The 12252-nt window shown below is 54.5% G+C and overlaps 2 protein-coding genes across 2 annotated transcripts; one reads left to right on the forward strand and one right to left on the reverse strand.

The window, feature by feature from the left end:
* The first annotated feature begins 319 nt into the window (after positions 1–319).
* PIGZ (phosphatidylinositol glycan anchor biosynthesis class Z) lies at positions 320–6717 on the forward strand. Its single transcript, XM_074190748.1, has 2 exons — positions 320–472; positions 3789–6717. Exons 1-2 carry the CDS (start codon positions 352–354, stop codon positions 5315–5317), a joined length of 1650 nt encoding a protein of 549 aa, XP_074046849.1. The 5' UTR covers positions 320–351; the 3' UTR covers positions 5318–6717.
* Positions 6718–10180: 3463 nt separating this feature from the next.
* NCBP2AS2 (NCBP2 antisense 2 (head to head)) lies at positions 10181–11956 on the reverse strand. The gene has a single exon (XM_074190749.1). The coding sequence runs from the start codon at positions 11931–11933 to the stop codon at positions 11646–11648; it is 288 nt and encodes a 95-aa protein (XP_074046850.1). The 5' UTR covers positions 11934–11956; the 3' UTR covers positions 10181–11645.
* Positions 11957–12252: the final 296 nt, after the last annotated feature.

Raw genomic sequence — 12252 nt, forward strand, 5'->3', positions numbered from 1 at the left:
CTGGGCTCACAGCCGGGCAGACTCAGTCTGTAGAAGACAGTCTGAGGAAGAAGTCAGCTCTCTAAGGAGCCCAGCACCCTACTAGTGGGCACGTAGGCTGGCACGGGCTAGTGCTCTCTTGGGCCCTCCTGACCCAGGTCGTCCCCACCAGCTTTGCATGTGAGTCTCAAGTGACAGGAAGAGAGGAGGGGACAAGACAGCTGGCCTAGGGGAAGCTTGCCCAAGTTTTTTCTGAACTACTCAGCTTTAATGTTGTTGAGTGAGACCAAGTTCTTTTGTTATTTTTGAATTTTCTCTCAATTCAGATTCCCTACAAGACCCAACATCCTCTGTGGTTCGGAGATCCTGGAGATGGGGGCCACCCAGTTGCTTTGGGGAAGCCTCGGGCTCCTGCGCATCACCTGGTGTCTTCTCCCGCAGACAGGTTACCTGCATCCAGATGAATTCTTTCAATCACCCGAGGTCATGGCAGGTAAAATCCCTTGCTGTAAAGAGACTGATCAATAGTTTTTCTTGTTAAAAAAATGTTATCGATGGTTTAAAAAAATAATCAAGCAAACAAACCAGGAACATTTATTAAGTGCTGTAGAAATCTCAGGTTCAAGGTACTCTGTGAGTCTATTCACTCAAAAACCATAGTTCAGGAGCTCCTACCAGTGTATTCCTTTTAGCGGTCAGCCAGAAGAGCAATATTGCATAATAGGAAAAGTCTTTTGTTGCACCACACACACATAGAGACACGGAAACACAGGACACACACTTATGCATAAATTCAAACACCACCTTTGGGGAGGGTAGAAAAGGATCATCTTTGGGAATCACACATCAATCTGTCATCAATCATCTTTAAAATACCTACCAAAAGACAAAACCCCACCAAAATTAGGATCTCTGCCCTTGGTGCATTTCTCTTCCCTTGTAGAGCTTCAGTGTGTTATAGAAACACAAACATAAGATAGACACCAAACTGCAGGGCAGTTGGATGAGAGAGGAAGAATCGGAAAAGATCTCTGGAAGGAGCTGCCTTTGAACTGAGCTCTGAGGGAGTGAGGGGTAACCCATGTGGTCATATGCATGGAGGGCTACCCACCCACCCATCCTCCTGGGTGACCAGGGCTTGTGTAGCCCAGCTTTGAGCTGTCTTTCAAATGGAAGCATCCAGAATTGGTCCTGACAGTGAGGGAATGGTGGGCACTGATCCTTTCTCTTCCAAAGGATAAGATCGAGGGCATCTCTGAGTCTCTCGAGACCTTGTGAGATGTCTTCTTTTCCTACCTGAGCCTCAGTTCTCTCATTTGTAAAAGGAGAGGTTTAGACGAAGTGACCACAAAGAACCTATCAACGAGTTCATAATCAATCATTTATTAGATGCTTACTGTATGCTTGGCACTGTGTGAAGCATCGGCTACAAATCTCCTCGAGGAGCTCCCACTCCCAGCCTAATGGGAGGACAGCCTACTCAAACTCTGGACTATGTCCCTAGGGAGGAAAATCAGAGGATATCCTTGAGGTCTAAGAATATGGAGAGGAAAAGAAGTGACCTTTTTGTTTTTCTTGACCTATAACTGAGGCTGCATTTCTCTCCATTCTGGTTTTTTGTTTGTTTATTTTTTGTTTTTTGGAAGGCAGTGGGATTGAGTTGCCCAAGGCCACACAGCTAGGTCATTATTAAGTGTCTGAGGTCCTATTTGAACTCAGGTCCTCCTGACTCCAGGGCTGGTGCTCTGTCCACTGCGGCACCTAGCGGCCCCATTCCATTCTGAATGTGACCAAGAAAACCTGATTCTGTGAAGAGGGGATCCCTTGGCTTCATCAGAAGGGGCCTGTGGGCTTCTGGGGACCCAAACAACATGAAGAACTCCTTCAGGAGGCAGGGCTAGACCTGGGTCTTGAGGAAGAGGAGGGCAGGAGAGCCTGGGAATGGCACATGTGTGGAGACAGGAGATGAGGAGCCCAAGGCCCCATAGGGCTAATTGAGGCCCTCCCTTTTTACAGAAGAGGAAACTCCAGGTTAGACAGGCTCTTGTGTAGGCTCCAGTGTCTACCCCCTTTGCCAGGGCTCTTGGGGCTCTCTGGGTGTGGAAACTCTCCTCTTGACCCCCATGAGGAAGCAGCCTGAATCCCTGGCCTCGGGGGGTCAGAGCTGCCCAGGGACCCAGCCCCCACCACTGGGGAGTCAGTGCCTCAAGCTTTGCCAGGAAGGAAGAGAACTGGTTTAATGATTCCTAACCATCTTAGTGAAGTTGGGCCGCTCTGCCTTCTGTCGTTCTGGAGCCCGGCTCCCAGGATCCTGCCAGCTCCTGGCTTCTTTCCAATGGCTGCTAGGAGGGAAAAAAAAGACTCCTAACTAATCTGGAACAGGGTCCCACGGCCGCAAGGCTGGAGCCAGAGTTGGGGCCAGTCAGGGGCTCAGGCCCAGCCTCCAGCCCTCTTCCTTCTTACAGTGTCCAGTCTTTGAGCTCTTCTGGGAAGCATGGCCCAACCCAAGCTGGTCAAGAGCCACATGGAGAACAATGAGTCTAATGTCCAGATATAATAATGCCATAGGACTGGGCTTGAGGGTGGACTCCACTGTTAGAAAGGAAGACCCTTGAGGGCAGGGGCACCTGGGGCTCTGGAAACATTGGCTAGGAGTCTTCTTTATTCCTATTAATTGACTCTCTGCCTCTGAGATGCCAAATGCTCTGCTGGTACTGGGGTCCCCAAGGCAAGAGGGGATGTCTCTGCCCTCAAGAAGCTTCCATTCTGCCCAGGACGGTGGGGAGGCTACACCATCAAGTACCGGCTCTGGGCAGGCACTGCTCTAAGACAACTATTATCTCCTGAGTTGAACTAGCCCCTTACAAAATCCATACCCCACATAGATAGGAGGGTTTATCTGAGCTGAAGCCTGAAGATTCCAGGAGACCTGAAGTAGCTGAAGGGGGTGGGGTGGGGGGGGGGCTCTGTACACTGGGAGAGATTTTCCTCTTCCCCAACTGGGGCCAGGCCTGACTGTCTGTGTTTGCTCTGGGTTTCTTCTCCAGGGAACTCCCAGCAGAAGACTTTATCCCTGCTCCCAATTATTTCCCAACAACCTAACCTTTACATTGAAGCCTTCCTGAGAGCAAGGAAAAGCAAGCCAACTGAGGGTCTTCCCCAGCAAGCATCCAGTCCTGGGGCTCTCTTCCTGCCCCCTCCTCAGAGGAGGATCCTCCAGGACCCCAATGGGCATTGCATTGATTGGGGTTTCTGAAGGTCTTGTTTGCAAGGTTCAGCCATGTTCTCAAGTGACCTAAGAGAAAGGAAGGGTTTTGGCCCCAGCAGAATTGTTTTCTGGTTTGGTTTTTTTGACAAGGCAATGGGGTTAAGCAACTTACCCAAGGTCACACATCTAGATTAAGTATTGTGTCTGAGGTCAAATTTGAACTCATGTCCTCCTGACCCCAGGGCTGGTGATTCATCCATGGCACCATTAGGGTCTGAAGCATAGGAAGGACAGAAGAGCCACACCCTCCCCAAGCAGGTCTGAGGGAGGGTCTCAGGGAGGGGGTCCTGGGATCACCAGGGGTAGTTCTTAACACACCCTTTCCTTTCTACAATTCTCTCCACCTCTCCCCATGTTCAGAGTTGGGGCTCCTCCCATAAAGGATAGATTGGGGCTCTGCCTCATCCATGTGTCCCTTAACCATGGTCCTTGTGTGGGACCATGCTGCCCAGAAGAGCTCAAAGGCTGGACACCATGAGAAGGAAATGGGCTCCCAGAGTAATTTGCTCTAGTCACCTCCTGCCTCTCTTTCCTTTGACAGAAGACGTTCTGGGCCTCGAGGTCTATCGTCCCTGGGAATTCCTCCCCAGCTCACCCTGTCGGACCGTTGTCTTCCCGCTGTTGACCACGGGCTCTGTGTTCTGGTTATTGGAGCTGGTGGAGCAACTGGGCCTCTGGCCAGGTGCAGTCAGTGGCTACACTCTCCTGGTGGGGCCCCGTCTGGTTTTCACAGTCCTTTCTTTTGCTCTGGATTGGGGTGTCTACCGGGTGGCACCCCTCTGGGGAGCAGATCCTTGGCATGCCCTGGTCCTGCTGGCCAGCTCCTATGTCACCCTGGTTTTCTACACAAGGACCTTGGCCAATGCCATTGAGGGGCTTCTATTCATGTGGCTGTTGGTGCTGGCCTCTCCAGGCACAGATGGGAAACCGAGTGCCCGATCCCAGGGGCACAGCTGGCTCTTGGGTGCTGTGGTGGCAGCGGGGTTCTTCAACCGGCCCACATTCCTGGGGTTTGCCCTCCTGCCGCTGCTCTTCTGGTCCACCTGTTATACCTCCCTGGTGCCTCTCAACATGAAGACCCTGGTCCAGAGTGCTCTGTTGCTGCTTCCAGGAGCCACGCTGGTGGCTGCCACCTTTGTGGCTGTGGATACATGGTACTATTCCTCCCGGCTGGGGCTGGGCCCCCGCCTTATCCTGACTCCAGCCCACTTCCTCAGCTACAACCTGGACCCCCAGAACCTGGCCCAGCATGGCACCCACCTCCGCCTCACTCATCTGGTCGTCAATGGGGTTCTGCTCTTTGGGGTTCTACACATCACGGCGGTGATGGCGGCATGGAGAGCTCTGAAGGAAAGCTTCACCTCCATGGCTCGACTGCAGGCTCCTTGGTCCTGGGGTGCCTGGACCGTCCCAGACAAGAAGACTATCCTCCTCCTCTTCTACTTTGTGCCCCTGGCCCTGCTCTCCCTCTTCAGCCATCAAGAGCCTCGCTTCTTAGTCCCCCTCCTGGTGCCCCTGACCTTGCTCAGCAGCCAGAAGGGCCGGGTGGTGGCCCGGTGGAGAAGCTCCTCAGTCACGCTCTTCAACGTCCTCGGGGCCCTCTTCTTTGGCTGCCTCCACCAGGGTGGCCTCGTCCCTTGTCTGTCCCATCTAGAGCAGGGCATCCACTCCCTTGCTCCCAAGGAGCAGCTCTCCCACTACACCCTCCTCTTCACCCACACCTACATGCCACCCCGCTACCTCCTGCGCCTGCGAGGGCAAGAGCCCCCGGTGGAGGTCATTGATCTGGGTGGGGCTGAGAGTACAGCCCTCTGCCAGATTCTAGACCAGCTCACCAGTCAGCCCATCTGCCACGTCGCCGGGGGTGATCGGCTCTGCCGGATTTTTGTTGTGATCCCAGGGACAGCCAGGGACGCTGTAGCCGTCTGCCCCTTCTCCCTGAGGAATGAGACCCGGGTGTTTCCCCATTTGACTCTGGAGGACCCACCTGGGCTTTCTGTGCTGCTGAGCAGCCACTGGAGGAGTTCTCTTGGCCTCTACATCCTGGAAGTGGGTGAGCGGAGGGAGTGATGAACCTTCTGGAAAGTGGGCTGGGTCCTGTTCACACCTTCTCCCTATCCCCCAAGCCCCTTTGTCTAAAAAGACTGGAGGACTGCCCAGAGGGACACGAAGGCAGACGGGAACAGCATCCACGACCTGGATGACCAAAGTGAGCATCCACTCCAGGCATAGGCCAAAAAAAGCCCAAGCCAACCTTGCTAATGCTTTGCCCCCTGGTCACTCCCTGAGCTTTCTCTGTAGGGTGTTCTGTTCTTGGCACCACATCAGGAGAGACATGGACTACCTGATGCATGCCCTAAGTAAGCCCAGGGCAATGACGGGGCTTAAAGCTGAGTCATGTGAGGATATATTGAAGACACTTTGAAGGTTGATCCTGAACAAAGATCTGAGAGGAAGGGTAAGGGAAGGAGCAAGGAGGGAGGGGGACTCAGGACATGATTCCTGACTATAAAAATGTGAAGGACTTTCTTCTTTGGGTTGGGGAATAGGGCAGGAGGAAGAAAAAAGACCAAATAGGGGAAATTTCATGGATGGAAGAGGCAAAGGAACTTAGTTCAACTAGTCCTCATTTTGCAGATGAGGGATTAGATGCCCAACGGTGTGAAATGTGCTTCCCAATAAGACCTTCCTCTTACTTAGAGGATTGTGTTTGGTACATAGTAAGTGCTTAATAAAAGCTGTCTGTCTGTTCATCCATCTACTCACTCACCCAATTATCTGTCCATCTCTACCCATCCCTCCCTCCTTCCATCCACCCATCCATCCATCCATCCATCCATCCATCCATCCATCCATCCATATCCCTACCGATCTATCCTTCCATGTAGCTACCTATCTGTCTGACTGTCCAGATGTGCCAAAATGGCCTGGGCTGCCTTTGGAGGCATTTATTTTCTTGTCACCGAAACTGAATCATAACTAATAGACTCAAAGACCTCAGTTGCCGTCTAAGTCCTACCAGATTCACAATCTCCTTTACAACGTCTTCCCCAAAGGCTCATCCAACCCCCATGATGAGCACATCACTCCTTCACATTCTACTGTTGGATGGCCCTCACTGCTGGGAAGCCCATTTTTATATTGAGCTGAGACATGCCTTCCTCTAAATTCCCACATGTGTTCTACCTCCTGGGGCTAAGCTTAGCAACGAAGCTCCTCCACAGGAAGATCCTCCACATGTTTTAGGAATGAGTATCTTCCATTCTTCCCACCAGAAATGCCAAATTCTTTCAAACCTTCCTCATCCGTGGTTTCTAGGATTTCACCCCCCCCCCATTCTTGGGATGTCTTGTTTGTCACTATCTCAGAGAAATGGGGTGTCCAACGTGTTTTCCCATCGAGATCCATCCAGAGCATGGGGAAAGCCCTTACCTCTATTAGGCAAAGCCAGGTAGCCTTTTGTGGGTGACATTGTAGAGGAAGTTGGGTTAAATGATCCCTGAAGTCACCTCTATACCTCCCTGCATGGAGGGTGAATAGAATGCTGCTCAGGTGGTACCTTCCTAGCTCCTGGATGGGAGGAGGTTGGCCTCTCAACTAAAGTCCATGCTCTCTCGACCAAGGTCAGTGGCCTCTCTGTGCCTCAGCTCTCCTTTCCTCCCAAGCGTCCTGTGGCCAGCTTTCCCCAGCCCTATTCTAAAAGGCTGCCAGGCTCTGAGAGGTTGATGTGCCACTGGAGCTGTTCAAATGCCAAACTGGTTTGCAGACCAAAGATACAAGAAGTCATCTTTGCTGATGGCCTCAGAAGAAAAGGAATGGGCCACCCATTCCATAGTGGCTTATGGAGGGAGCTTGTGGCTCCCCAGAACGGCCTCAGGAATGTCCCTCAAAGGGGCAAGGGTGGACTTTCCATGTCCTAAGCAGCTTCAGACCATGAGTTGGCCTTAGCTGGTGGCTAGGCTGAGTGAGCAAACCAGGCTTTCTGGCGCTGTGCTTATCTAACCTTGTAAATGTGGCCATCCATGACTGCTGATGTCATACATGTGGGTTTGAGGGCTAGCCCTCTGGTGCCGGGACCTACTGAGGTTTCACTATTTTATGTCCTGTTCCCAAATGGGTTAGAAAGTACCTCATTTGTTCCTATTCCTTTGGTCCTTGCCCTGAGGATGGAGACAGTTTTCTGGAATAAAAGCTCTCCCCTGAGAGAAAGAAAATTCTACTTAATGTGTAATTTAAATTCCTCCTTTCTACTTTGAGCCCATCAGGTATTCTACCCTAGAGGAAATGGGAAATCAGTGGGTGGTTGTCTGGCGTACTCAATGTTCTGCCATTTCCCTTGAATGTGTGGGTCACCTACTTTCACTCTCTGCTTGGTCCAGTTCAATGCTGTAGCTTGTATCCCCCAAGAGACAGGGGACCTGCATGGATCCGGCCAGAGTAGTCATGGGGAGGGGTAAATAGCTCACCTCTCTTGTGGTCCTATGGGTCTGTCACACGGCTGCTAAAATCACCCTCCCAAGACAGATCTTACCGTAGCCCTTCTCTGCTCAGATACAAACTCCTGAGACTGCCTCCTGAAGCCTCTCATGGCGTGACTCAAGCCTAGCTTTGGGGACTTCTCTTTCATGAGTCCTCCATTCTGGCCAATGTGGATGCCAACCAAGACCCCCAAACTTGACAAGCCATGCCCTGCTTCTGTGAATGTGTAAGGCTGGTCATGCCCTCTGCTCCCCCACACCTCGCACTGGCTCCTTCCTCACCCCACCTGCTTCCAGGATGCTTCTCTCTTCTGGGGTCAGGCCTGGTGACCTTCCATCAGGTCTGCCCTTCCTCCTTGACAAAAATGTTCTCTTCTCCCTTCAGTTATCCAAAGCACTTTGGATTTGTTCACTGCATTCTAGTCCTCACCTGTATACTTGTCTTCCCCCAGTAAGACTAGGAGTCCATGGTCTGTGGTCATTAAATGTAAATTAAATTTCTTTGGATTATAATAAAGTCTTGTGATATCATTGAACCTGGACAAGAAAGTCATACTGGCCTCTCTTGGGGCTTCTCTCTGACTCAGCTTCTATGCTCTGGATAAGGCCCAAACCCCCCAAGCTTGCCAGGACATAGCTGTCTGGGAAGCCCAGTCTGGAGGGCAGATCTGTTCTTCACTCCACTTGGTTGGGCTGCCAAGGCTCTTGGAACCAAGTGAAAATCGAGCTTGCCAGCAGGCGATGAGTGACCCCCCCTCCCCTCCCCCCATATCCTTTCTGCTGATCCAAGCCTTTGGCTCAGGTGGAACATGGCACCTTTCCTGGAGGCTGAGTTGGGATCTCATGCTCCTGGCGAGGACCCAGAGATGACCAGGAGGGGGAAGGGAGGGAATTCTTGTGTCCCCACCCCACCCAACTCCTGCTCTGGGACCTCTTTTACACTTCTTCAGACTTTCTCAAACTTGTCATGACTCACGCTGACCCCTGTGCCACGGAAGCAGCAGGTGGGGCAAGTAGAGCCCTGGGCTTGGAATTCAACAAGGACCCCTGCCCGAGTCTCCTACTAGCTTGGTGACCCTGGGCAAATCTAGCCTCAATTTCCTTGCTTGTAAAATGGAAAAAGCGGCACCCAGTGCTCAGAGGATCATCAGATACAGCATAGCTTAGCAAGCCTTAAAGAGTTCGATAAATGAGAACTAGTATTCCTTATTTCACATTTATTATGTTTTACTATGAGGCAGAAGAGAAAGCAAAGTAACTGCTGAGTATGTTTGTGTGTGTTGTGTACCTTGTGCACATTTGTGTGAACTGTTTGTATGAATCGTGTCTATGGCTGAGATTTCTAATGCATGGGGCTGCCTGGGGTCCCCTGCTCCAAGGCCTCCCCCTCTGGGCTGATCCCACACTTCTCTTCCTCACACACTCCTCGTTGTCACCAGACTGGCCTTACTGTCTTGTACAGAAGATGGCCTCCACCTACCTCCCTGACCGTTTGGCTGACCTTCACCTGCAGGGCTGTCCTTCCCTTCCACTCCCTGCCCCACCCCCGGCAGTCTAACTTCCTAGGTTCTAGGACCCAACTTCTTGATCTCGATTCTCCCACCTCTTCCCTACGCCCCTCCAGCCACTATTGGTCCCCCCTTACTTTATATTAATTTTGTATATAATTATATTTCTCTGCATGCCTCCCCCAGAATGTGAACTCCTAGAGGGCAGGGCCTGTCATACTTTTGCCTCTAGATCTTCCCCTCTCCCTCCCAAGATTTTAAAAATGCATTTTAAGAGTCCATCCAGTGCCCAGCATTTATTAGGTCCCTTTTAAATCCACGGGCAGCATGCCATGTGTTGGGGATTCAAAGCCTAAAGCAAAACAGGCCCTGCCCTGAAGGAACACCCCACCCTCTCAGAAGAGTCAACATTTACAGAAACAAGCATCCACCCAATTAAAGAGAGGCCATGAGGGGAGGGACAGACACCAGGAGCCCTGAGGAGCATTGGGAAGATTGTTCGTGAGCTGAGCATTGGAGAAACCTAAGGACTTCATGGAGCAGAGGAGAGGAAAAGGAGGGATAGTCCAAACATGGGGACTTTGACTTCAGATGGACCATTGTGAGGTCCATTTGGTGGTCTTTAGATTAGGGAAGAGGAATCCCAGCTACAAGCCCAGAAAGACATGGGTTAAAGTGAGGTCCTGAAGTGTTCCAAATGGCAGAACCTGTAAGTTGTCATCGACTGGAGGCAACAAGGAAACCCGTTGAGTAAGGGAGTGATGGTGGCCAAACCTGGCTTGAGCCAGTTTCTCTAAAAGCCTTGCACAAATACATCTTTGAGACCATCCCTGGGGGGCTCCCAATGTTGATACTGGTTTTCCTCCAGGTGAGGCAGTTTCTGCACATAAGGGAGATGCCACTTAGGTGGCAATGGCCCTTTTGCCAAGACCAATTCACAAGGACCCTCAGCTTTTTATTTTATTTTTTTTTAGGTTTTTTTTTTGCAAGGCAAATAGGGTTAAGTGGCTTGCCCAAGGTCACACAGCTAGGCCATTATTAAGTGCCTGAGGTTGGATTTGAACCCAGGTCCTCGTGACTCCAGGGCCGGTCCTTTATCCACCCTCAGCTTTTAAGCTGTTCCTTGGACACTGATGTCCTCGCTCTTCTCCTGGTGACTCTGATCTTGCCTCACTCTTCTGCAGGTGTTTGTCCTTTCATTTGTTGCCTATCCCATACATCAGCCTCTAGGTAGGGGTGTTTCCCAGGGTTCTGCCTTTTCTCCTCTCTGTAACCTCACAGGGCTCTTATGAAGGATTTAACTGCAGGCATCCAGTTGAGCCACATGTAGTCTGTGATGGAGACCCCCTATGAAGGTCAGTTGGGAGATTCTGTAGCAAGACTGAAAAACTTTAAATGGCAACCCAAATTTGCTTTCCTTCCTAAAGGCAAGGGGAAGTCTCAAAAGATTAATGAGAAACAACCTGATCAAGCCTGGAGTTTAGGGGGTTATTAGGGGGTGCATACAGGAGAGAAGCAGCAGGCAGGCCCCTAAAGTGGCAGGGGCGAGGTAACAGCAGTGATAGCGGCCTGAAGTGGGGCAGTGGTGACAGGGAGGACACAGAGGGCAAGGAGGGGCAACCCTGAGCCGGCATCTGTGATTCAGCAGGGGTCGGGCATGAAGAGAGAGAGGATGGGGCGGGAAGGGAGAGCCGGGCCACCTCCGCCTTTCCTTCAAAAGTGCAGAAAAGCGTGAAGGAGAGACCGGAGATGGGGGACAAACAGGGACAGGCTGGGATCCGGCCCGACCGCGAGGCGCAGGGGCCCCCCTTCTAGGCTTGTTTCAGAAGACAAGGGGGGGCGATGTGGGGCCGGGGAACCCCAGTACCAGTGTGGGGGCGACGAGGTGGGCCACTCTGCAGAGGACACCGGAGCCACCGATCCGACCATTTATTAGTTTAAGTCATGAGAACACGCGAGGCCCAGGACGCGCGATGCGGGGGGCCCGGCGCGTTCCTCGGGGGCCCGGCCCGTTCCTCGGGGGCCCGGCGCGTTCCTCGGGGGCCGGCGCGTTCCCCGGGGGTCCGGCCCGTTCCTCGGGGGCCCGGCCCACCCGGGGCCCCGCCGCAAGCTTGGGAGCCCCGTTCGGTTCGGAGGTTCGGCCCGGTCCGGGGGCGCTGCAGATGCACCGGCTGGATTGGCGGGGGTCGGCAGAGGAGGGGTGTCGGAAGTCGGGGCGCCCCCAATCCTGGGAGCGGGAGGTGCAGAGACGCGGGAGCGGCGGGGCCCGGCCGCGGCCGCCGCCTCCCTCTCCGAAGTCCGCGGCCGCCCGGCCAAGGTCACGGCCCCGGGGCGCGCGGCGTCCGTCCGGGGGGCGCCGGGAGGGCCCGCGCCGAGGTCCGCGCCGGGGCCGAGGGTCCCCCGGGCGCCGCGTCAGGCTCGGGGGCCCCGGGCCGGGCCGTCCTGGCCGCCGGGCGGCGGGGGGCGCCGGCCCAGGCCGCGGCGGAGCTCCCGGGCGAAGGCGGCCCCGAGGCGCGCGGCGCGCCCAGCCGGGCCCCGCAGGCCCCGCGCGGCGTCCCGCGCCCCGAGCTGCGCGCGCAGCACCGCGAAGGCCGTGAGCTGCGCCGCGCGGCGGATGGGCCGCGACTCGGCCAGGCGCTCCACCAGGCGGCCCGAGTCCAGCAGCGCCAGCAGCAGCCGCCGCAGCACCATGTCGCCCATGTCGCCCGCGCCGCTTCCGGCCGGCCCGGAAGTCCGCCCCGCCCGGAAGTCCGGCCCCCCGGCCCGGAAGTCCGCCGGGCCCGTCCTCGGGAGCGCGCCCCCGCCGGGCCGGGCCTCCTGAGCGCGCTGGACAGCGACTCCGGCGTGGGCGGGGCGGGGCGGGGGGGCGGGGCCGGGCGGGGCGGGGCGGGGGCGGGGCGGGGCCGGGGCGGGGCCGGGCTGAGGCGCCCCGGGCCGGCTCTCCCGCGGCCTCCTCGTCCTCATTCTCACCCGCCTGCAGAGACCCCGCGGGCCGCTGCCCCGGCCCCGGCCCCGCCCC

Source organism: Macrotis lagotis, chromosome 6 (assembly GCF_037893015.1).
Source record: "Macrotis lagotis isolate mMagLag1 chromosome 6, bilby.v1.9.chrom.fasta, whole genome shotgun sequence".
NCBI lineage: Eukaryota > Metazoa > Chordata > Mammalia > Peramelemorphia > Peramelidae > Macrotis > Macrotis lagotis.